The sequence below is a fragment of the Gekko japonicus genome, unplaced genomic scaffold (genome assembly GCF_001447785.1).
Source record: "Gekko japonicus isolate JY-2015 unplaced genomic scaffold, Gekko_japonicus_V1.1 scaffold4, whole genome shotgun sequence".
Classification (NCBI taxonomy): Eukaryota; Metazoa; Chordata; class Lepidosauria; order Squamata; family Gekkonidae; genus Gekko; species Gekko japonicus.
In genome coordinates, this window is record NW_015165234.1 from 1084397 (window position 1) to 1108384 (window position 23988).

A 23988-nucleotide genomic window follows, 5' to 3' on the forward strand; every position below is an offset into this window, starting at 1 on the left:
CAGCTCTTGTGCCTCCTGCTTGTCGTGGGTATAGTGTGGTGAGAATGGGGGGGGGGGGATTCCTCTCTCGCTCTTCTGCAGCTGGTGCCCTTGCCATTCAAGCCTTTCGCACAGGCACCAAAACGAAGTGGGTGGACGACGAGGGAGGAGACAGACCCGATGCGGGGGGGAGGGGTTGAAGGGTGGGATCACACACACTCAAGCGACTGCTGCCGCCGGACTCCTATGCATTCATCCCAGGGGCGGCGGCAGCAATGGGCGCGCGCGCGACGCAGGGCTCTTGGCGGAGGCGGCTTTTTTTTTGGGGGGGGAGGCATTTTTCGGCGCCGGCATCCAGGGCCCGCCTCCGCGTTATAGGTGTTGGGTTAGACCCCGAAGTTGAAGGAGAGCGCGAGGGTGGAGAATGCGGCTGGAAAGGTTGAGCCTGAGCGGCTGAGGCCTCTCCTTTCCCCTCCTTGACGCCAGGGGGAGCAACCAGAGAACCAGCGAGGTCCTCCCAGAGGAAGAAGGTGGCTGAACTTCCGGGCCATCTTTTTTCTGATGTGTGCGTGATTCCAGCGTGGGGATCGGCGGCGCGAGGATGAAGTTCGCTTACAAGGTGAGAGTCAGACAGCTTTGCTTGTTCTGCTCGGGCTCTCCCCGTTCACTGTCCCTGCCGCCTCCTTTTGTTATTACTTTTAATTCTGTTGTTCTGAATCTGATATGTCCTCAGACGTGTCTTATTAAGCCGCTCGCTGCGCTTGGCTGTGATAGTGGAAACCCATTTGGGAGAGTACATCCTGCTTTTCCGTGTGTGCGCGTCGAGAATGTTTTATTAAGTGTGTCAGTCCGTGGAGACTCTAAGCCTGTCTGGACATCTTCCAGCAGTGGTTCAGATCTAATTTTTGTACCTATGGAGCAGGGCATAAGAGATGCTAATGTTTATAAGATTTGATCAATGTGTTTCCATGTTTGTTTTACTTGAAATTTTGGGAAGAGGGTAGATTTCCAGTCCAATATACTCATCTTCGTATCCTCTATGTGCTCTTACTCTGTTGTCTTTCCATTCCAGAGCAGCTTTCCAGTTCCTTCTCACCATACCTTCACTCTCTGCTATGATATTCCATCTCAGTTACTATCAGTACTTGTCTTCATAGCAACCCAGCTGCCGCCGCCGCTAGTCCATCACATCTGTTCCTTTTTCAAAGATGAATTCTGGGTTTCCTTGTACAATTTCTCTCAAATCATGTTTGGGAAATAGCTGTGCACCAGCAGGGCCCCCACAAGGACTCATGAGGACATCTGATCTTCCTCTCCCTCACCGTTTCCTTTTTCCTTCCCTGAAAACCCTTTTAGCTTCTGCCCTTTTCCTGCACTCTCCTCTCCTTCCTGCCTATGAGCCAACCTAGCTTTATCTGCTCTGTTGTTTTCAGTGTTACCTCCTTCCCTTCCCCTAGCAGCCTCTGCCCAGGAAAACGATGGCTTTGTGTGGTGATGGTCACCAGACTGGGCCTGGTTACTTGGTGGGGAACCTGGAAGGACTTCCCCCTGAATCCCATTCCTCATGGTATTTCCTTTTTTCCTCCTCTTGGCAATCCCCACATCCTCACATTTCCCTGCTTCCTTCTTTCCTTTCCACCTCATCACCCTACCTTTTATCTGCTCCCTCATCTTCAGCTATATTTATTATTTCATTTATTCCCTCCCTTTCTCCACAATGGGGATCCAAAGTGGCTTACATTATTCCTCTCCATTGTATCCCCATGTCAACTTTGTGAGGTAAATTAGGTTGAGAACATGTAACTGGCCCAAGATCGCCCAGAAAACGTCCGCAGCAGAGTGGGGATTTCAGGTTCTAGCCTGAAATTCTAATCACTACACAACACTGGCTTTTGTGGTGTGACTGCTGTTGGACAGTAGCAAGCAGCCAGGTCTGGGTTAGTTATGCAAGTTGTGTGGTAGCAAGTTGTCAGATTGTTGCTACTGAGCCTGGGCCTGAAGAGTCCTCATTCAAAGGCCAAAACAGTTCTGGACAGGGCCCTGCCTTTAACTGACAGAAACAAAGATTAAAAGGCTGTGTGGTTACCTGGCAACAGCCACAAAGGGTATTTGTTTCTTAAGGCTAAAGGTGCTGCTTCTGTTATTTGGGGGAGGTTACCCCTCCAATTTTTGTTCTTAAGAGTTCATATTTTCCTGCAAATCTGGGGTATTTTTCAGGTTTGTAGAAAAATCTATCTGGTCTTTTTAGGGCTCCAGTCTCCGGATTTAAGTATCCACAGATTTGCTATGTTGAGGGTTAGATGTATTGATTACCATACATTCTTAAGTTTACTTTTCTGTTTAAATGCAGTAGTTGTAACTTCAAAATTAATATTTGAAGCAGTTGTCAGGAGAGTACTGGCTCATGGACTTGTATACCTCAGTTTTCTGGTTCAGTCACATTCTTGTTATTGATGTATTCTAGTTCTCCAACTTGCTGGGCACAGTTTACCGATGCGGAAACCTGACTTTCACTCCAGATGGGAATTCTCTGATTAGTCCTGTGGGAAACAGAATTACTGTCTTTGATTTGAAAAAGTAAGTTCTTTCTCTTGTTATTGTTACAACTGAACTATCCTAAACAAAATGCAAACCTTTGAAGGACTTCTGTAAATGGATGAAATATGTTATATCGTCTTCACACTGTATGTACCTCAAAATAATATGTTCTTTAATTATTTTTTTTACTTTCTAAAGGGAGAGGGTTGTGTTTCCCTTGGGTGTACAAATCTGCTGAGTAGTGCTAAGTTGAGGTCGTGAGTAGGGATGGGCACAAACCACAAACTGATACGTGGTTTTGCAAACTGAACCAGTTTGAACTGGTTTGTGAGCCATTTAAAGTTTAAATCCCTGCTCTCTGCGGCTTGGAGCATTTAAACTAAACAGCTGAGGGGCAGTCTCCATCACTCAACTGCTTGGAAACCCTGGCTTTCTGCTCCCCATGGCTTTTTGTGGGAAGCAGAAAGCAGAGTTTAAATGGCTCAGATCCATTTAAACCAAACAGCTGTTTTTCTTGAAGAGCAGAAAGCAGAGGTCTGCTCTTCATGAACCACTATTAACTGCATCAAAAGTCATAGAACTTTCTGGTGGTTCTTTAGTTTGCAAACATTGCTTTGCGAACCACAAACCGTCCAAAATTCATGACAAGCTTTAGTTCGTCACCCGGTTTGTGCCCATCCCTGGTGCTGAGGAGTTGATGTGAGAGGTGATTTTCTTATTATGAAAGCACACAAACTCATTCACCAGTAGAGTGGAGTAGCAGGTAGCCTCTGGCACAAGCACATTGGGCCACTTTGTTGTGAGGAGAAAGAGGAGTCTGGTGGTCTAGCTAGAGGTTGGGGGGTCGGGCCAGCATGCTTGTGCCTGCTCTCCCTCCCTGTGCAGTGAGTCACTGTGCAGGTGGGCTGTCTACACAGGGCTCTTCTTTCCGCTCAGCCTCATGCGTTTTGTATGACACTGACTAGCTCATTTATTATTTCACGCAGAATTGTCATGTTTTAGATGATTGTTAGGTCTGCAGGAATCTTTGAAAATTTAAGGAAGTTGTTAATGCTATATAAGGTGCAAGATGAACTGTGAAAACAATTATGTGATCACTTCTGGGAAATAGCTACAAATGTAATTTACTTAGTTTTTGTGAGTTTAAAAAAAAGTGTTGTGTCCCCAGTATGTTTTATCCTGGGTATATTTTAGGTGGGAGAATAACCATCTTAAAGTAACTGTTTGCTCTGTTTCAAGAGTGTCTCAAGGTTATGTTTTATTTCATTTGCCCCTCGAGTTGTATCTGTCTTCTCTTGTGTGTTTACCCACTGTGTTGCCCTGACCTGGATAGCCCAGGCTAGTCGGATCTCATCAGATCTCAGGCGTTAAGCAGGGTAAGCCCTGGCTAGTATTTGGATGGGTGACTTCCAAGGAATACCAGGGTTGTGATGTGGAGGCAGGCAAACCACCTCTGAATGTCTCTTGCCTTGAAAACCCCACAGGGTCACCATGAGTCAGCTGTGACTTGACAGCACTTTTGACCACCATGCACTGTGTTCCTCGTTGCACTGAAAGTTAGTTGTAACCTCCCTTGAGGATGTTTGTCAAGAGTGCTGTGAAGCAAGTGGTGACGACCTTTTCTTAAACAGGCCCTGGTTCCCTATGTGTTTGAAGGCTCCATGGGTCGTGGCCCGAATACTGCAGGATAGTTTCTGAGTAACACTGATGATTGTAGGATCTTGGTGTACGCACATACTTGGGTATGACACTGTGGGCTGCCTGTCCTCTACTTTGCATGAGGATTTCCCTTCATCCAGGGTGCTTAAGCACTACTAACTTTGGTAGCACTAATCAGCTGTAGAGAAGAGAACTGAGTCGTCCCCAAACAAGGGGTCCTTGCCGTCAGAACTGACAGTGCCAGTCAGATGTTTAGTGGTGTAAATGTAGTTGTAGATGATATGGGACTGATGCTCCAGTGGCTTTAAGAGTTATTCCTATGTAGCTGTACTCTTGCACTTAGAACCCCAGTCTTTAAGGGCAATCTACATGCATACGTCTTTTTCCAGCTGAATCATCATTGCTGAATTGAGTTGAGGAGTATAGCTAAAGTTACTGCTTTGATTTTTACTTTGCCTGGGGTTTTTTTTGAAAAAAAATACATGTTTTTGATTCTCTTCCCTAGTAACAAGTCTGAGACGCTACCACTGGCAACCCAATACAATATCACATGTGTGGGACTCTCTCCAGATGGAAACCTTGCCATACTTATCAATGAAGGTATCTATTTTGTTTTGACAAGTGTCAAAGATAAATATAATCATGAGGAAGACGTTTTTCTTAACACAAATATTAAGCTGTATAAAAAACAAAAAACAAAAGACCCTTTGCCAAGAAATTGAATTAGATTCCCTTGAATAAAACTAACTTTAATTTAATTAGAATGTTGGGGCTTCAAACTTTGACAGAGTGTATTATTTGAATGTTGGAAATATTTGTTCCCTTGAAGCATATCTTTGTTTGCTCTCTTTCCTTTAGTGGGAGCTGCCTTGCTTGTCAGCTTGATCAGTAAATCTGTGATTCACCAGTTCCATTTTCAGAAACCTGTACACAGTGTCTGCTTCTCCCCAAATGGAAAGTAAGAAGAATTATTTTTAACTCAGTTTTTCTCCTGCCTTTGACAACATGATGTGAGTAGAAGTTATCCCCAGATTAAATTTGGCCCATTATTAAAATAGGGGCCAAGTGAATGAAATCCGTAGACTCATAGAAGAGGAATAAAATCTTCTATCGGTTCTGCTTTAGATAGCGAAGGACATGTGGTCTTTGTGCTGTATTGAAGTATATTCTAGGGATAATAGAAAAAGAATAAGCGGTAATTTCTGTCTCAGATGTTTACACAGTTTTACCTAATTCTCTGAATAATTGTTGCCTACCTAATATTGCTTGGCTTCATTTTATTGTTTTTCTTGCTCTGATGAATTATATGCAACACACCTACTCTGTATTTTTTGTGCAACAGGAAATTTGTAGTCACAAAGGACAAGGTTGCTCTGATGTACCATGCCCCAGGAAAGAAACGAGAATTTAACGCGTTTGTTCTTGACACAACATACTATGGTGCATATGATGAAACAACATGCATAGACTGGACTGATGATTCAAAGTAAGTGTGTTAATACATGGAACATGTCAGCCCGTCAAAGAAAATCTGCAAATATGTTGAAAATCAGTTCAGACTTGTGCTTCATGCTTCTCTCGATACATTTTGACAATCTTGCCAACTGCTAACATGAAACACTGAAGGGAACCACTAGATCTGAAGATTTTTCTCTAGTCAGTTTTTGCTTTGTATCTCTTTTAATTTTTTGTTCTTGTAGATATTTTATTAATGCCAGTTAGCTTAGAACAAAACAATTTTGGGATCACAAAGCACTTGCAAGGAACAAAATCCCATCTGTCCTGCAGTCCCCCCCCCTTTGTTCAACCTCCTACCCTTCTGCTGCTGCCGTGCCTCTCTCCTGCCCAACCCTCCTAACACCACTGATGATTGCTCTTGCCTTTCTCCCTGAACATCCTGCCTCTACCACTGTCTTCTGTCGTAGCCTTTCCCCATTCTCCTCTCGCTATCAACTGCCACATGCTTAAACTTGAATGATCTCCAAAACTGCTGAAAGCATGAGAGTTGGGGACTGTGGGATAGATCCAGTGGTTCCCTTCTGTTAATGGAAGGAGTCCAGTGAAAAGCTCCTTTCATGGATCTAACTCTCTCTTCATTCCTTGGTGTCTTTCCCATGGTTATCATCAACCGTTTAGGTAATCCATTGTACCAGATTGTTTGCTTGATCTCAATAGTAACTATTGGTTTGTTCTTTCAAATGTTCTAAGTATATCTGTTGCTGTTGTTTTTTAATTCTTGTAGATGTTTTGCAGTTGGCAGCAAGGATATGTCAACATGGGTTTTTGGTGCAGAACGATGGTCCAATCTGATTTATTATGCTCTGGGAGGTCATAAGGATTCCATTGTTTCCTGCTTTTTTGAAGAAAACAGTCTAGATGTATGTACATTTTTTGTATGTGTTTTCACATTATCTGTGTTTTTAGGTTATCAGCTAGCTTGCTTTGGGCAAACTATGTGGGATTTTTAATTTTAATTTTGCTTTTTTTATTTACATTATTTATAGTCCACTTTTCTCACTTTGACTCAAGGCAGATTACACAGAGTGAGTCAATACAATTGACAGGGTGAAACGTTCAGTAAACAACACAATAGGAATTAGGGTTGTAGAACCATCCAGAAGTCTAAAAACAGAACTGAAGCAAATCATAAGTATTAACATGACACATTAAATTATACAAACATTCCATAGCAAGATCCTAGTTTCAGCAAGCTATACAGAGTAGTATAGACCACAATCCCTAATAATTTAAGTAACTTTGTGAATTATTTAGTACAGTGCAACCATATTGCCTGTATAGAAAAGTTCTCTTGAATAATTCAGTTTTGCATAGTTTGTGGAAAGCCAGGAGAGTGGGGGCCACAACAGAGAAGGCAATGTGCATAGGTGGACAGTCTGTACTGCTGTCAAAATGCTTGGTTCTTTTACAAAGTCATCATTAGTGGGGACTAGAGAAGTGATTTTAAGTGACTGATGTCTTGAGAGTAACCCAATTATTTCTAATCTCTAAGTCCATCTCATATAGGAGCCTGGTTGTTGAGTTTGGGCATTGGAAACTAGTATTCATTTATATATGTATTTGCTTAATTATTAAACACACGCAGGACTCTTTTTGTAGCAGGAACTCCTTTGCATATTAGGCGACACACCCCTAATGTAGCCAATCCTCCAAGAGCTTACAGTTGCCCCTGTAAGAAGAGCTCTGTAAGCTCTTGGAGGATTGGCTACATTAGGGGTGTGTCGCCTAATATGCAGAGGAGTTCCTGCTACAAAAAGAGCCCTGAATTTATTTTTATGCTCACAAATGGCACCCAGATTTGAACAATAAACAAGGCCTTTTGTAGGGGTTGTTTTTGATAACTAAAGGCTATGTAGATTTTGAAGAGATTCTAGTGAACTGTGATCAACTATTGCTAATCTCTTATTGAATCAATGGCATGAAATTCTGTTTAATTCATTGGTTTAATGCTCAGGTCTATTGTATTGTGATTGGTAGTAGTTGTATATGTGTTTTTGTTTTCCAGCTATACACTATTAGTCGAGATGGGGCTTTGTGTGTATGGCAGTGTGACACGGAACTAAATGGCTTGAAACCCAGAGTGTCCAAACAACAGACTGAAGACAGAGAGGAATTGGCAAAAGATCAAGAGGAAGAGTTCACAGAGGAGCAGCAGGGCAAAACGATTCAAGGGAAAGTCAACGAAAATGAACAAGAAAGTAGAAAGAAAGTAAAATACTCATGTGCTGCCAAGTGAGTGATCTTTGAGGGGGGGGGGCAGCACAGGAGGAATTTCGTTTTGATAAACATATTAGTCTTGCCCCCAAAGCCATGATTTATAACTTTCTAGTTTTAACCACCAAAACCAAACTCCACTGGTTTCTTATCAGCTTGTGCTTGAATTATGTGAGTTACAGGCATTACTGAAGTGAATGGCTCATTTGTAACTAGACTTCTGAGCTAGAAAAACAGACCAAAACATGAATAATGATTTTAAATCACAACATAACAATAAAAGAGGAGGTGCAACTGTGGGGTAGGCCTGATCAGGTGGAAGAACCTCAGCTTTTGATGGAACGGTTTCCCCCTGCTTAGGGGTGGGATCTTTCCCCCCACCCTTCCTTTCCCGCAGCAGCTTACCGTGGTCCTTGAAAAGGCATTGCTGGGAATCACAGAACTAGAAAAGGACAACATTTTATTTATTTACTTCATACCCCACCTTTCTCCCCAAGGGGAACCCAATGCATCTTCCATCATTTTCCTCTCCTCCGTTTTATCCTTAAAAGAACCTTGTGAGGTAGGTTGAGGGTTGGTAGTACATGAGTTGCCCAAGGTCACCTAGTGAGCGTCTGTGACAGAGTGCAGATTCTAACCCAGGTCTCCTAGATTCTAGTCTTGTAACTGTTGCATTATACCGGCTCTCACAAAGGCCACTGAGTACTGGATGCTGCAGCCAAGAGAAAGAATTAGGAGAAATTAGTTCAATAATTTTGGGGGGTCCAATTCCTTTTCTTTACTGCAGGCCCCTTTCTCCATGCCTGTTGGCTTTTTGTACTGGCAATTTAGGCATTGTAAGGATCTGGTTGCCATTTTCAGGAGACTTGTAATCAATGCTCCCTTTAAGCTTGTGGGGTCCTGTGAGCAAAAATTCTACTTTGTGAGCTACTGGCAGTAAAGTTGGGAGCAAGGGATTTGGCTACTGCATAAATTAGTTTGCTCTGGAGCCATCCTTCCTGAGCTAAGGCAAAAACGTGTGAGCTGGAGGCTAAAAAACTGTGAGCTAGTTGATACTAACTCAGCTTAGAGGGAACACTGCTGTAGAAATGGGATTGGCACATTGTTAGTCCAGTCTTCTATCTTACATTGGAAATACCAGTCAACATGTGCCTCGTATTAAATGTGCCAGTAGTACATCTCATAGCTTCCTAATATTCCTCACACTTTCACCTTTCAGGTATTTTTTCAACAAAGAAGGAGATTTTAACAATCTGACCGCTGCAGCTTACCACAAGAAGACCCATCTGCTTGTCACTGGCTTTGCTTCTGGAATTTTTCATCTCCATGAGCTTCCATACTTCAACCTCATCCATTCTTTAAGGTTAATATGGATAGTCCTTATTGACTGAAGATAAGTCTCAGTATTGTGGTGTTAAAGGAAAGTATTGTGGTGTTGAAGGAAACACTGGACATGATTAGCTTTTCAATGCAATCCTAGGTAGAGTTACTCCAGTACTGAACTAAAGGGGTTTGCTCTTTTCATTGTATGGCTCTGAAAAGCTGCTAGTTATAATTGTATGTTATCTATGTCCTGGACAAGGAGGCTTTTGTTTTAAAATCAAAGACCGTTTGGTAATGTAGAGAGACTGACTGCCATCCATCTCTTCCAATTGCTGAAGTGTAATTTAACAATTAAAGGCCAGGTAAAAGTCAGAGTACTGCAGATACTTTACAGTGTTGGATATTTAAGTACATACTTGACCATTACAGTGTTTGCATATCTAGAGTAATGTGCAAATTTTAACTGGAAGGGATTAATTTTGCCTCAGTATAATGCTCGTCAGTGGATGCAGACAGTGTCCTGTCAACCCAGCCATAAGATATGATGTTAAGTGTAAAGCTCTCATTCTTTATGATCAGTTCTCTGGTTTCAGCCAAAGGCTGTTGTCATGAGGACGTAACTGAGTCAAGCCTATTTTGCAGTTAATGTTGTTTGGATTTACTTCCAGTGTGCTCTGTATTTGTAGTAGTATCTAATAGCAGTTCAGTTTCATCAGCACCTTAAAGAAGCACAACATTAAAAATCTGTTCTGTAAAGCATACACTTATGCAGCTCCACTGAGTTCGGTGTCATGTTGTTTTCGGGTTGAAGTTTTTAAACAAACTGTAATGGTGAAGATAGAAATACGCGTTTGTGTATTTTGCTTGATCCCTTGTCCTGGAGTGGGCCATTTTACAAAATCCTTCCTGGTTTCGCTATGCCAAAAGATCATCTACTGGCTTCAGTGTTCTAGCCTCCTTTATAATGATGGAATAAATACTAGTCTTTTAGAGGCTGTTGGACTTGTGTTTTGTCTTCCTTACTTTGGCAGTCTAATGTCTTTTATATTAATATCACTAGCTAATCTTTGTCTGATATTATGCCCCTATCAAAACAGCATTAGAAGCTAAGCTTTGATTAGAGTCTGCCTGTCTGAATTTAAATTTATTGCCTTTTAAATTTAGCATTTCAGACCAGAAGATTGCATCTATTTCTATCAACAGTACCGGTGACTGGATCGCCTTTGGATGCTCAGGTATGCGACTGTTTATCAGTGTTGTGCTGGGTTAACAAATGACTTGCTTCAACCACTGAAGCTTACTTACAAGTGAATCACAGTACTTGAGAATTGTCAAATCCCGCCTAAATTTTAGCGCCTTATGATTTCATTTCTCCTTCATTCCAGGTCAAGATATAAAGTGAACAATGGCAAGTTTATTATTTGTAACACACAAGAGAGCAAACAAGCTTCATGTTCTGTAGAAAAACATAATAACCTGTAAATGATCAAGAATGTTTATTTATTTACAAAATTTGTATTTTGCCTTTCTGCTAAATCAGGGCCGCGAAGGCAGCTTACTATTAAAAACAGACCATAAAACCAAAACTAAAGCACATGTATAAAGCACAAAGACAGCAATTAAAACATAAGGCAGGAATGAGGGGTCACGGAGGGACTGCCAGATGAAATGAATCTTCACCCACTGGCGGAAGTCAGTGATAGAAGGGAACAGACAAATAACCCTGGGGAGGGAGTTCCATAACTTTAGTGCTGTGACCCAAAAGGCCCTTTCTTGGGTTGCTATTCTTCTAATTTCAGAAGGGGGGGGGCATTCAAATCAGGGCCTCAGAAGATGACTGTAGTGGTTTAGAGTCATATGGAAGTAGACAATCCTTAAGGTATGCAGGTTCCCAAATCATACAGGGCTTTAAATATCAACACCAGTGCTTTGAATTGGGCCTGGACATAAATTGGGAGCCTGTGCAGAAGGACCAAGACTGCAGTGATATGATCCCTACATCCCACTCCAGTCAACGACTTGGCCACAGCATTTGAAGTTCAGAACACCTTTCACCCACATATAGTGCACTGCCATAATCTAATCTATATGTTACCAACATGCACACAATAGTGGCAAGATCGTTTCTGCCCAGGAAAGGCCATAGCTGGTAAAAACGCTCCTTGCCATTTCCACCATTCACTTATCCAGGAGTACTACCAACCTGCAGAGTGCAGCCTGTCCATGGGAGGAGACACCTCATTGAAATACTCTGGGGACTGAAAGGCCCTTTCTTGGGTTGCTATTCTTCTAATTTCAGAAGGGGGGGGGCATTCAAATCAGGGCCTCAGAAGATGACTGTAGTGGTTTAGAGTCATATGGAAGTAGACAATCCTTAAGGTATGCAGGTTCCCAAATCATACAGGGCTTTAAATATCAACACCAGTGCTTTGAATTGGGCCTGGACATAAATTGGGAGCCTGTGCAGAAGGACCAAGACTGCAGTGATATGATCCCTACATCCCACTCCAGTCAACGACTTGGCCACAGCATTTGAAGTTCAGAACACCTTTCACCCACATATAGTGCACTGCCATAATCTAATCTATATGTTACCAACATGCACACAATAGTGACAAGATCTTTTCTGCCCAGGAAAGCCCACAGCTGGCTAGCTGGTAAAAGCGCTCCTTGTCATTTCCACCATTCACTTATCCAGGAGTACTACCAACCTGCAGACATACGCTCCTTCAAGGAGAGTGCAGCCTGTCCATGGGAGGAGACATCTCATTGAAATACTCTGGAGACTTGAACTTAAAAAAAAAAAAAAACTATGTACACACCAAATTGGTGTAGAGTGGCACTTTTTAAAATAAAAATGAAGAATATTGCCAGTAATTGCATTTATTTACTAGCCTGAACTGGTTCTTTTAAAGCTGAAGTAAATGCCCAGCCTTCTTTTCCATTGTGTTGACAGGTCTGGGACAGCTCTTGGTGTGGGAGTGGCAAAGTGAGTCCTATGTGTTGAAGCAGCAAGGCCACTTCAACAGTATGGTGTCCCTTGCATATTCTCCAGATGGACAATATTTGGTGACTGGTGGGGATGATGGGAAAGTAAGTCTGCCACGGCTGATGAAAACTGGATTTGTAGTTATCTAAAACCTACAGTTTCTGAATATATACTTTAAAGAGGTCTGGTACTTCTGAGGGTTCTGTCAAGATGCCAGGGCCCATGTTTATTTGAATCTGTGTATTGCATTTACCTGTGTGTACAGTTTTGCTTCTGTGGGAAGTGTTTGCTTTTTTTTTTTTTTTTTAAGAAAAAGCTTTGGAGGTATTCTGGAATTAGGAGCAAATCCAAATTGACGTTTGGCTAATACTGAAGTGACTTAGGTTCCAAGTTGGCAGGACTGATCATAATATATAGCCACATAATTAACAAGATATGCTGTTGAGGTGAAATGACATGTTCTTGTCATTGAGATTCTCGTGGTGTGATTCTCAATTCCATGCTCAAAGGGAAACCTGGTGGGAGCTTATCCCCACTAAGGAAGGTGTGTGGTAATGTGCTTTCAGTGGTTGAGGGGTATCTGGAAGTTAAATACTTTGTCCATCCCAGGAAGAACAAATGACTGAAGCTTAGTAAAGGACTTTCTGTTTTTGTTTTCAGGTTAAGGTATGGAACACCAACAGTGGTTTCTGCTTTGTTACCTTTACAGAACATACTAGCACCATATCTGCTGTAACATTTACCTCCTCTGGTTATGTCATTTTGAGTGCGTCTCTGGATGGAACAGTGCGAGCCTTTGATCTTCACAGGTAAATTTGTCCATCCAGCTTTCAATTTTACTGAGTTCTGTTTCATCTTGGTATACAGACTAGGGGATTTATAGATGAATATTCTTAATTTAGATGTGTTCTACAGTTATGTTAATTCCTTTCCTGGGTTAACTAAGGCACAGTCAAATGTACAAATTCTTATTATAGTACAGTCCTCTCACATAGTTGCACCACTTCAGATGATATGTGTACACTTGGTAGTTTGAAATATTTGATGTCTAATCAAGCCTTGAACCAGCATGCCTTAGGGAAATAAAATGGAATATGATTTTAAAATATTCAAATGCGAAATTTACATTGTTGGCACTATTAAACTAAAGAATTAACTTTTGTTTTTAAATCACAATTCTGCATATTTTAACAGGTACCGCAATTTCCGCACATTTACATCCCCTCGACCAACTCAGTTCTCCTCCTTAGCTGTTGACAGCAGTGGTGAGATAGTTTCAGCTGGTTCACAGGACTCTTTTGAAGTATTTGTATGGTCCGTACAGAGTGGACGACTCTTGGATGTAAGAAACAGACTTTTGTTGTTGTTGTAGCCTCAAACTATTTGGGAACTCTTTCCTGAGGCCAGCTTTATGGCCTGTGAAGAAACCCTTCCACTTGTATATTTAAAATATGGCATCAAAAAGAAACCATTAGAATTCTAAGATCCAGTTTGTTCTCTGTTTGCTATTGCCACAGTTTTATGGACATGAGTGGTACATAAGACAGCAAATGCAGCTATATATTGCATACTGCATGGTATGGGAGGCATACACCCCCCCCCGCTACATTAACATCAATGCGGGGGGTGAGGGCCCTAGAAGGGTAGGTGGAATATCTGCTTAACATCTACTATGCAATGCCTACTGGGGAATGTTTTGGTGTGTGGTTTGTCCTCTCCGACACTTTTGAAGGGATGCTGTTTAGTTTGAGCATTTTATTGGTTGATTGGGTTTTAAATCCTATATTATGTTTTTAATTATACTAAACTATTTGATGTTTTTATGAGCAAGTTTCTTGCCTTGTAAGCCGCCCTGAGCCCTGCGGGGGAGGGCGGGGTATAAATTTGACAAATAAATAAATAAATAAATAAATATACCAGGCCAACTTTAAGTGTAATTGTAGCCTGATATACCTTTGCACTGGATACATTCATTTTAAACACTTTGATGTAATGCTGTATGTTTAGGTAGCTATTCTTTTTGTGAATTCCATGTTTTACTTTTTTTCTTTATTAGGTCTTAGCTGGCCATGAAGGCCCCATCAGTAGCCTGTGTTTTAACCCAATGAAGTGTGTTCTAGCAAGTGCCTCTTGGGATAAAACAGTCAGATTGTGGGATATGCTGGATAGCTGGAGGACCAAGGAAACCCTAGCACTGAACTCAGATGGTAAATGCAAATCTCTATAAGCTGTGTTGTTTGTGTGATACTTGTGCTTTTGGGGTAGCCTGCCTGGTTGAAGTTTTAATCTTAATAGCAGTTACTGTGAGGAAAAGCCTGTCTGTGATGCAACTCTTGCCTCTTGAATGAGTTTTTAGCAGGTAATCTAAACTGAATCTTAATTTGTAAGGATAACTCATATGTTGTCATGTTCACCATGTTCAGTGCCTTGGGGATCCTGATTGGGTGGAAAGCTGGCATAAAAATTTAAACGAACAAACGAATAAAATAGCAGCAAGCCATGGCTGGTTGTTATGTGAACCAGCCTGAGAATCCTCAAGCTCACATGTTTTCTCCCACCCCCTTTAAAATTAAACATCAAAATCCTTAGGTTTGTTCATATAACTGTCTTGTAACATATAACAAGCCCTGTTGTGATGCTACAGCTGCACCATGCGTGAGAATATAGAACTTATAACAATGTTTCTTGAAACGAGATTTAACATTTACTTCTCTCACTGAACACATTTTCTGCAGTACTTGCTGTTGCTTTTTCCCCGGATGGTAATGAACTTGCAGTTGTTTCCTTGGATGGACAAATAACCTTCTGGGATCATGAAAATGCAGTGCAGACTGGCTCAATTGAAGGAAGACATGATCTACAGACAGGGAGAAAGGAACTGGACAAAATAACAGCCAAGCAGGCTGCTAAGGGGAAGTAGGTGGAATATTGGTGAACATTTTTTAGATTTGGGTTTTATTAGGATTATTGGGGTTTTAATGGAGGGGCAGGAAGCTTCTGCATAGCATTGTACTCTCTCTCTCCCTCTCTCAAAACTCCTTTGTGTGTCCTACTAGCTTGTTTGGAATCTGAGAAGCTCAGCTATTTTTTTTTTTTTTAATTATCTCATGATGTATTCTGGATGCAGAGAAAAGTTTCAGTATTCCAGTGGCAGTGCTAATATTGGTTTGATATGGGCTTCTTAACTAAATGCTCACACCTCTGTGGTATGAGTGATTACATTATAGTATTCACAGTATTGCTTATAGTTTAATTTTGACCTTTTCTGTTCAGATCTCTTTAGTTAGTAACTTCACAACATGATTTTCAACTGAGGTTGGGAAGTAAGAGGGAAGGGAGGGTGCTGTTGTCTTAGTTCAGTAGGCTCCTCTGTGTGGCATATTCAGAGGGTCACCCTTCCCGGGTAGGACTGATTCTTTAATTTCCAGTCTACTGGATAATGCCCTAAACGTTCAGTTTTCATATTGTATATCGTTGTACAATCTGCACCCTTGTTGTCCCTGGATAACAATCTCATTTACTGCTGCCATGGCTTATATGTCAAGACAGTTAAATCTGGAAGCGATGTACTAAACCTGTGGAAGAAGTTCTAATGGGAGGCTAATTGTATAAGCCTCTGTGTCTTTTCTCTCAAATAGTTGCAGTTTCCACAGAGTATCTATGCTGGGGAAACATGGTGAGATTTTAAATTCTGGGATATATAAATAAAATCACTAATTTACACTTTTTGTTTTCTTCAGATCCTTCACTGCTCTCTGTTACTCAGCTGATGGGCAGTCCATTCTGGCAGGAGGGATGTCGAAGTTTGTTTGTATTTATCACATCAAAGAACTGATTCTTATGAAGAAATTTGAAATATCTTGCAATCTTTCCTTAGATGCAATGGAGGTTAGTGACAGATTTTGGGAAGGTGATACTGGAACTTGGTACAGGGATATCTACTGAGTTTGGGACAGAAATTGCCCTAATCGAGGTCATGGAACTGAAGTTTGTACAGCTAGTGGTAAACTGGTAATGAGTTTAGTCTTTGGCTCATGTGATTTGCCAGACTGTAATCAGGGCTCATAAATAACCTGGTTGCTCTGTAGTGCTGCTCAAGATGCTTTTTAATTTTTCAGTCTCATAGTACTTCAGGCTTCATTCTTTTGAGAGCAACCACCACAGCCCATTTATATTCTGAAATTCCAGATACTTGTTCTGAATTTGTCTGTCTTCAGCTTGGAGGCTGTAAAAGTATCAAACTCTCAATTTTTCACAGGAGTTTCTGGATCGCAGGAAAATGACTGAATTTGGAAGCATGGCATTAATAGATGAAGGAACTGGGGATGACGATGGTGTGGCTATTCCTCTTCCAGGGGTTAAAAGAGGTACCTAAAGCTTTTTAGGAATATTCAACCATTCACCCGTGACATTTGCTCTACTCAGTGAGTGAAGTTTCCTTGCTGAGTTATACAGGGATAGAAAGGACAATAGTATTTAAAGCAAGTATTTTGTACATTACTTCTCACTCACACCTTTAAACCTAGGAGACCCATTGGTAGCATTATGCTTTTGTTTGGGATCTACAGGGAAGTGAAACTGCTCATGTAAGAATATTTGCACTGAATCATGTTTACTTAGATAGTTAATTGGCTGTAGATACAGCAACCAATTCCATGCAGTGAAATTCCTGACTTCACATCTTGAATAGCCCAATGTTATTAGAGCTTGGATTCTAAATAGAGTTCTTGGTGGATGGGAGACCACCAAAGAAGACTAGGGTGGTACACAGAGGCAGGCAATGGTAAACCATTTTCTGCCTTGAAAATCCCATGGTCCTGGGGTTGCCATGAGTCAGTTGTGGCTTGATGGCATGCACAATAATAATAAACTCCTGTCCTGACTCAGTGTAGTAGCAAGTAGCACTTTCAATTCTGTCCCTGCTCTGTGAAGGAGTCTTTGTTGTTGTTGCTGCTTCTCTGAGTTTTCTTTCCCACTCTAAGTGGGCTTGATGAGTGTTTGTGGAATGAAGAGTACTAGATGTGTCTTATATGTTGCTATAATAGTGACTGATTTTCCTATTTGGAAAACTGGAAAACATCGGATTGGATCCCACAATCCACAGATGCAAGGATTGCTTACCTTTCTCATGTTTCCCTCCCTCCTCAGTCCTTTAATACCACAGGGAGGCTTATTACTAGAGTTGAGGGGACCTGCACAGACTAATAGCAGCATAGATCAGAAAGCTGCAGTGGGACAGCAGAAATTGCTGTCTTCCTCTGTTCCATCAGCAGAGCTTTACTGAGGGGAAGACACAGAGTGATTTCATTTCTTAGCCTCTACAGTGCACCCTCCTGACTTACATAGCTATTAAACTTTCCGGAGTCAGGGAGGGGAGGGGAACGTGGAAAGCATCCATGACTGTCAGTTCCCTTCGCTATATGAACTTGTGTGAACGCACGTGCTGTCTTTGTCACACGTGTTATGGCTGACTCAATAGACTTGCAGTGTCAAGATTAGTATGTACAAGATACATCCAGCATGTTATGGAATTGCTTCTCGTTTCAGGTGACATGAGTTCTCGACATTTTAAACCAGAGATAAGAGTGACTTGCCTTCGCTTCTCTCCTACTGGTGGGTGTTTTTATTTTAACTAGTTTGTCAATTATGTTCTCTCCATCCACTCATCTTCCAATAGCCTGCCATACATGTCATGCTGCTGAAGGTGGGAATGCATAATAATGGTTTGAGTTGGTACCCAGTAGTTGATGGAGCTGCTTTGTGGTAGCTTAAATGGAATAAATTAACTGCCCTAGCCCACACCCAGGATACTTTAGCCATAATTTAATTACTAAACATTTTTGATTATTTAATTACATTCTTCTAAAATGTGATAGGCAAGTGAACTGTTTGCTGTAGTGTCAGATCACATGCTTTATAGTAGCAGTTATGTTTAAGATTTTTTTTTGTACAAATAGATTTGACTTTTCAAGATCACTTATAAGGAACATTGCCATCCGTTCACCTCTAATATATCTGCCTGCCAACCTTCAGGCTTGCATGTTCTTACCTATTAACACTTTTCAGGACGAAGCTGGGCAGCAACCACTACAGAAGGCCTTCTGATCTACTCTTTGGACTCTGGTTTGGTCTTTGATCCATTTGACTTGGAAATTGACATCACCCCTAGCAATGTTCACAAAGTACTACGTCAGAAGGAGTATGCCAAGGCAATTGTCATGGCTTTTCGACTGAATGAGAAGAAACTGATTCAGGAAGTCTTGGAAAATGTGCCATATAATGACAGTAAGTAAGATAAAGACAGTAAAGTTTTTTCAGTTCAGTGTTATAGTTGTAGAAGGCAAGATTTTCTGGAGTTCGAGACTGTCAGCAAGATAGTCTGTGTTTTATGGAGAAGGGAAAGGACCAAATCCTCTGATACTTTGGTGTATTAGCCCAGGTGACTCCATCTTTGCTAGTTGCCCTGAGTCTCTTGGGAGGGGACAGCATGAGCTGCTCTCAGGGGAACATTCTCACTCTCATGCTTCACAGCAGAGCCTTCTCTTCAAGGCCTGGGTTGTTTCTTCCCCCCACTGGAAGCCAGGTGCAGGATGGCCTGGCTCATCCAAGTGTTTGGTATTAATTAATCATTCTTTGGGCTCTCAGCCAGCATTTAGGGTGTGAGACTCCTAGTTCTAGTTATGCTCTTGGTCTCGAGGGTTTGGCTAAGCTTTGCTGTGTGTGTGCATCTCGAGTCCAGCTGATTGGAACTTAGCCCTGAATCTGCTTTGATAACCCTGATGTGTTACTAAAGCTCTCCTCATAAGTGAGCCCAGATCTCTCATTTCCGTTACTTGGGAACTTCTGTGACCCTATGGAGCCCCTGGCCAGGGTCTGTAGCACTTGGCATCAGTGGTACATGGGCATTAGTAACAGGAACCATCACAGGAATTGGGAGGGGGAAAGAGAATTTATTAGGTTATAGTTTGATTTTCTTTGCTTGGAAATGTAAATAGATTTAAAAAAAAAAAACCTAAATCAGGACTAGCGAGCTTAGTGATGGGTCATGCTTAATTTAATGTAGTGCTCACCCTTTCTGCAAATAAATGTTTTATGTCTTCATGTTATTTCAACTAATAACAATTCTTATTTTTTTAAACATAGTTGAGGTAATCTGCTCATCACTCCCAGAACTGTATATAGAAAAGATGCTGGAATTTTTGGCCTCTTCCTTTGAGACATCTCGTCATTTGGAATTCTACCTCTTGTGGACTCAGAGATTGCTTATGTTGCATGGGTGCAAGTTAAAAACAAGGTCTGTAAACTTTTAGAAAGACACATGCTAATATCTGCTGCTCATCCAGACAATTTGTAATGGGAACAAATTGAACATAGATCTGCTTTGGCTTTAGAAATGCAACTACATAAAGCACCTTCCAGCCATTCTTTAGAGGTTTACAGCTGTCATATTAGAGAAAAGCTTGGTATGTGTGTGTGTGTTACCACTCTTGCAAGAAATAGGTGCTTTATTGCTTCTTTTAATACTTGATGTAAAAAATACTTTATGTAAAAATTAGCAATTTAGTTTTTTTATTTAAAAAAACACAGAATGTTTGTACAAACTGAGATGTAAGCTCTTGTGATTTTTCAGGTCAGGAAAACTGCTGCCTTCCATTCAGTTTCTTCAGAGAACTATTCAGCGTCACTTTGAAGATGTTTCCAAACTGTATGTATTTTTCTTGAATGCATTCTGTTTTGAACACTTTTACCCTCTCAATAGAAAGGGATGATAACTGTGATTGGATTGTTTAAGACAGGCATGCATATCGCAATGAATATGTCTTTTCTTCTTCCACCCCACTCTCCCATACTAATGCAGCAGACTCTGATCTGGGGGCTTTCAACTTCGTGTGGCTTTGTTTTGACCACTCAATCAGTGTTTCTCTGTTGCATTAAATAGTTTGTCTTCAAGTGTGATATTCATGCTCAATATTAAAAGGCCTGATATCTGAAAATATAGAGGCGTGTCTATTTTTACCTTCTGTATTGAAAGATCTGGCAACAATCTGCACTTGCAGAAGCAACTAATAAGAAATACAGGTCCTGTTACATGCATGCACATACAGTCATGAGTTGTATGTATGAACGTGACCCAGCATAAATGTTTCATATTGTCTCGTGGTAATATATTTCAAAAGAGCGAGTCAACACATTTGGTGCGAGTTAAAGATGTTGAGTTTCAAGTGCGCATGTGTGAACTATCCTTAGAAGCGCATTGCCTCTGATCACTGGCTACATTTGTATACAATGGACAGGCTCTTACTAACACTGCTTTGAATTTAGTCTAAAATCTTTCTGTGTTTTTTCTTTCTATAGTTGTGACTGGAATCGCTATAATATGAAATATATTCTGGCCATTTCACAACAACGGGGAATGAAACGTACAGCAGAAGAATCTGAAAATGATGAAGAGCTACAGAATTTGGAAGAGTCCAGTAATGATTCTCTCATGGAAGAATCAGTTGTGCCTCCATGAAAATGACTTATGTTATTAATTGTTGAAGACTTTTTAAAAAAATCACACTGATTTAAAAGGAGAACTGAACAGCCCTCATAGTGACTTGTTTTGTACAAGTGATATGGATGTGCAGCAACTTGATTGAGGTAGTCTGCTGCCTCCTAAGTTGTGATCTCTGTATTCTTCTGAAAAAACAGAATAACAGAACTTATATGTAGTTTTCAAGCAACAAATGCCTATGATAATCTGTCAGTCAAGATCAACATTTATGGGGTAGAATCTAAAGTTCCCCAACTAGTTTTCTTCTCATGCTTGGAAATGTGTTAACCTGCCTCCCTCCCCTTTCCAGTGTCAAAGTTAGGTGTCCTCCAGATCTGCACAAGGGTTGAAGAAAGTATCTCCCCCCCCCCTTGTTTGCAAATGCTTTCTGCTTAAGTGTGGGGTAGGAGTTTGGATCTCAGGCCTGGCTATTTCTTTGACATTAGGTAAAATGTGTAAAAGTAAGAAACTCATATTGTAAATTTTCTGTTCTGCCTCCCAACTGATAGGAAAGATTAGTGGTAGGAAGCCTTGAAAGTTCTGTAGTTGGGCTGCTTTTCATAATGCAGTAAGCATGTGGTTCTCAGAGTACTGCAGTAGATGTGTTTATTATTTGTGCACTTTGATTACAAAATCAGAGAAGAGAGACCATGAGCTGGTATTGTGTCTCTTAAGGCTACATTTCCATGCTTTTATTTAAAAAGTGAAAGTTTTTTGTACTGTCTGGTAGTCTGTCCGTGCTGTTAGGCACATCAGTTACATAGCCAAGCAGTTTAGTTTTTCAGAGAACAGGAAGATCTGAAGGTATCTTTTCCTGTGCCAAAACTTGAGTGTGCAAGAGGCACTGTACCAGTCCTTCTCTAAAGGGATTTTTACTTTTGTAAAATGGAGTCTACTTATTTTTTTGTAAAAGTATTGTTTTAAAATTTTATACTATAATCTGTGTGTATTATGTTTATATTTATATATTTTGTTGCCACAAGGGAGCTGCAGACTTGGGAGGGAAACACTCAATATTGTACACATGAACTCACATTTATATAAATAAGTGGAGGACTCGCTAGAACTTGCGGGAGGCATCTCATTTCCCCTTTATTCTCCCTCTCCACACTTTCCTCTTTTTCTTTATGGCATCCCCCACAGCCTGTCCCCATTTCTGTCTTCTCTCCTTCCTACCCAGGCACCAACCTTTCTTCATCTCCTGCCCGCCATCTTCACCTTTCCCTCTCCCCACAAGCCTCTTCCTGGGCAAAGTTCAGTCAAGTTCCAGCCATAAGTTGCTCTGGAGAATTATGTGGTAGCCAATTGCAAGCCTGCTCATGCTGTGCGTTGGCCAGTCATGACAGCCACTGCTGGGCCCAGCCAAGTTGTGTAGTAGTAAGTCACGCAGTGACCACTGCCAGGTCTAGTTCAGTCATGTGGCAGTGAGTTGCTCGGCAGCCACTGCTGAGCCCAGCTAAGTTGTGCAGGTTGCACAATACTCCTGTGTGAGTCATCTGGCTGCCGCTGGACCCAGGTGTGAGTTGAATGACCGTGAGTTACTCAGTGGCTGCCGGTGGGCCTGGTGAAGCTGCACAGGTCACACAGCAGCTGCCACCAGCAAAGTCATGCAAGTTGCGCAGTAGCAATACACCTGTGTGGCTGGTTTGCTGCCTTGTAGCTCACATGTGAGTTGTGAGGCAGCAAGGTTTCTGGCCCAACAACAGCTTCTGTGCAAGTCAGGCTGCTGGGCCTCGCTGAGGTGAGTCCTTTATTAGGTTGCCATCTTCCAATTGGCTCAAAGCTGTTTTGTTTTTTTAATGATAGCCTCTTGCTGAGAGTAGCCAGGTGCGTGATTTTTGTGGTGCTGAGTGTAGACTAAGACATGTTCTACAATATGACGGTGGTTTTATTTTGTTTCAGTGTAAGACTCATGAATTCATGAGGATCGATGCCTCAGATACATGTTGTGCCATTGCTGTGCTGCAGAGTATTGGATCTGTGTTTTTTAAGGTTCAGTCCGTCATCCTGGCTTTGACATATGATTTGATCCTGGATTTGGGAGAGTTCATTGGGGGAAAAAGGGTCCATGTACATCAGGTTTTTACTTTTTTCCTTAAAATGTATTTATTTATTTATTTATTATATTTATAATCCGCCCTCCCCGCAAGCTGGCTCAGGGTGGCTCACACTGCCTGGCTCAATGCCAGATTCATATATAACACATTTAAACTTAAAACACTATTAATACATTTAAAAACATTTAAACAATCAGCATTCGAATAAAATGTACTCTGTAGTTGTTCACCAAGATGGCATAGCATATCATGTAGCTCCACAGCTACTGGCTCCCAGCGGTTTGACTCTGCCTCACTACAGCCAGCCTCTACCCCAGATATTAATGGTGGTCATTGGTGGTAATGAGGGCGGCTCCCAGTTCAAAGCCTGGTGGAAGAGCTCCATCTTGAAGGCCCTACAGAACTGCATAAGATCTCGCAAGACCCTGATCTCTTCTGGGAGCTCGTTCCACCGGTAAGGAGCCGCCACTGAGAAGGCCCTGGCTCTAGTGGCCGCGAGCCTGGCCTCCCTGGGGCCTGGAATAACCAGTCGATGTTGTGCCCCAGACCGTAGTGCTCGCTGCGGTACATATGGGGAAAGGCAGTCCCTCAGGTATGTCGGACCCTGGCCATATAGGGCTTTAAAGGTAAGTACCAGCACCTTGAAGCGAATTCGGTATGCTATTGGCAGCCAGTGCAGGCCCTTCAGCACCGGCTGGATGTGCTCCCATCTAGGGAGACACATCAGTAGCCTCGTATAAAAGACATTTCTATGCTGCTTCTTCACCCAATTCAGGGCCCCCGAAATGGCAAACGTTAAAACATTTCAAACATTAAAAAGCATATAATGTGTGGGTGTTTGTGTGTATCTATGTTAAATAAAATATAACATAAACACAGGGTTGTCAAATGGAGCTTCTGGGGAAGGAGAGCCGAGAGAAGCTATTCATAAAGGAAAACATTTTAAATTTAGACTGTAAAATGACCAAACTGAGGCTATCATACTTTGGTCACATTATGAGAAGACAGAGTCACTGGAAAATATAAAATTACTAGCAAAAGTAACAGTGGTTGTTCTCAACTCATTCTCCACCCAAACGGCACACTGAGCTTAAGGTATCCCAAGTAGCTGCAGAATCAATTTCTCCAGAGAAACTGATCTCTTTAGTCTGGAGATGAGTTGTAAAGCCGGGAGA

At 41.5% G+C, this 23988-nt stretch overlaps 1 protein-coding gene across 1 annotated transcript; it reads left to right on the forward strand.

The window, feature by feature from the left end:
* The first annotated feature begins 530 nt into the window (after positions 1-530).
* Positions 531-21639, forward strand: PWP2 (PWP2 periodic tryptophan protein homolog (yeast)). The gene is made up of 21 exons (XM_015409788.1): positions 531-598; positions 2444-2556; positions 4682-4776; positions 5035-5134; positions 5519-5662; positions 6419-6554; positions 7700-7926; positions 9128-9271; positions 10396-10466; positions 12188-12324; positions 12881-13029; positions 13415-13562; positions 14277-14427; positions 14956-15136; positions 15961-16108; positions 16479-16587; positions 17768-17833; positions 18287-18505; positions 19364-19514; positions 19851-19925; positions 20576-21639. Exons 1-21 carry the CDS (start codon positions 581-583, stop codon positions 20733-20735), a joined length of 2742 nt encoding a protein of 913 aa, XP_015265274.1. The 5' UTR covers positions 531-580; the 3' UTR covers positions 20736-21639.
* The last annotated feature ends 2349 nt before the right edge of the window (positions 21640-23988 follow it).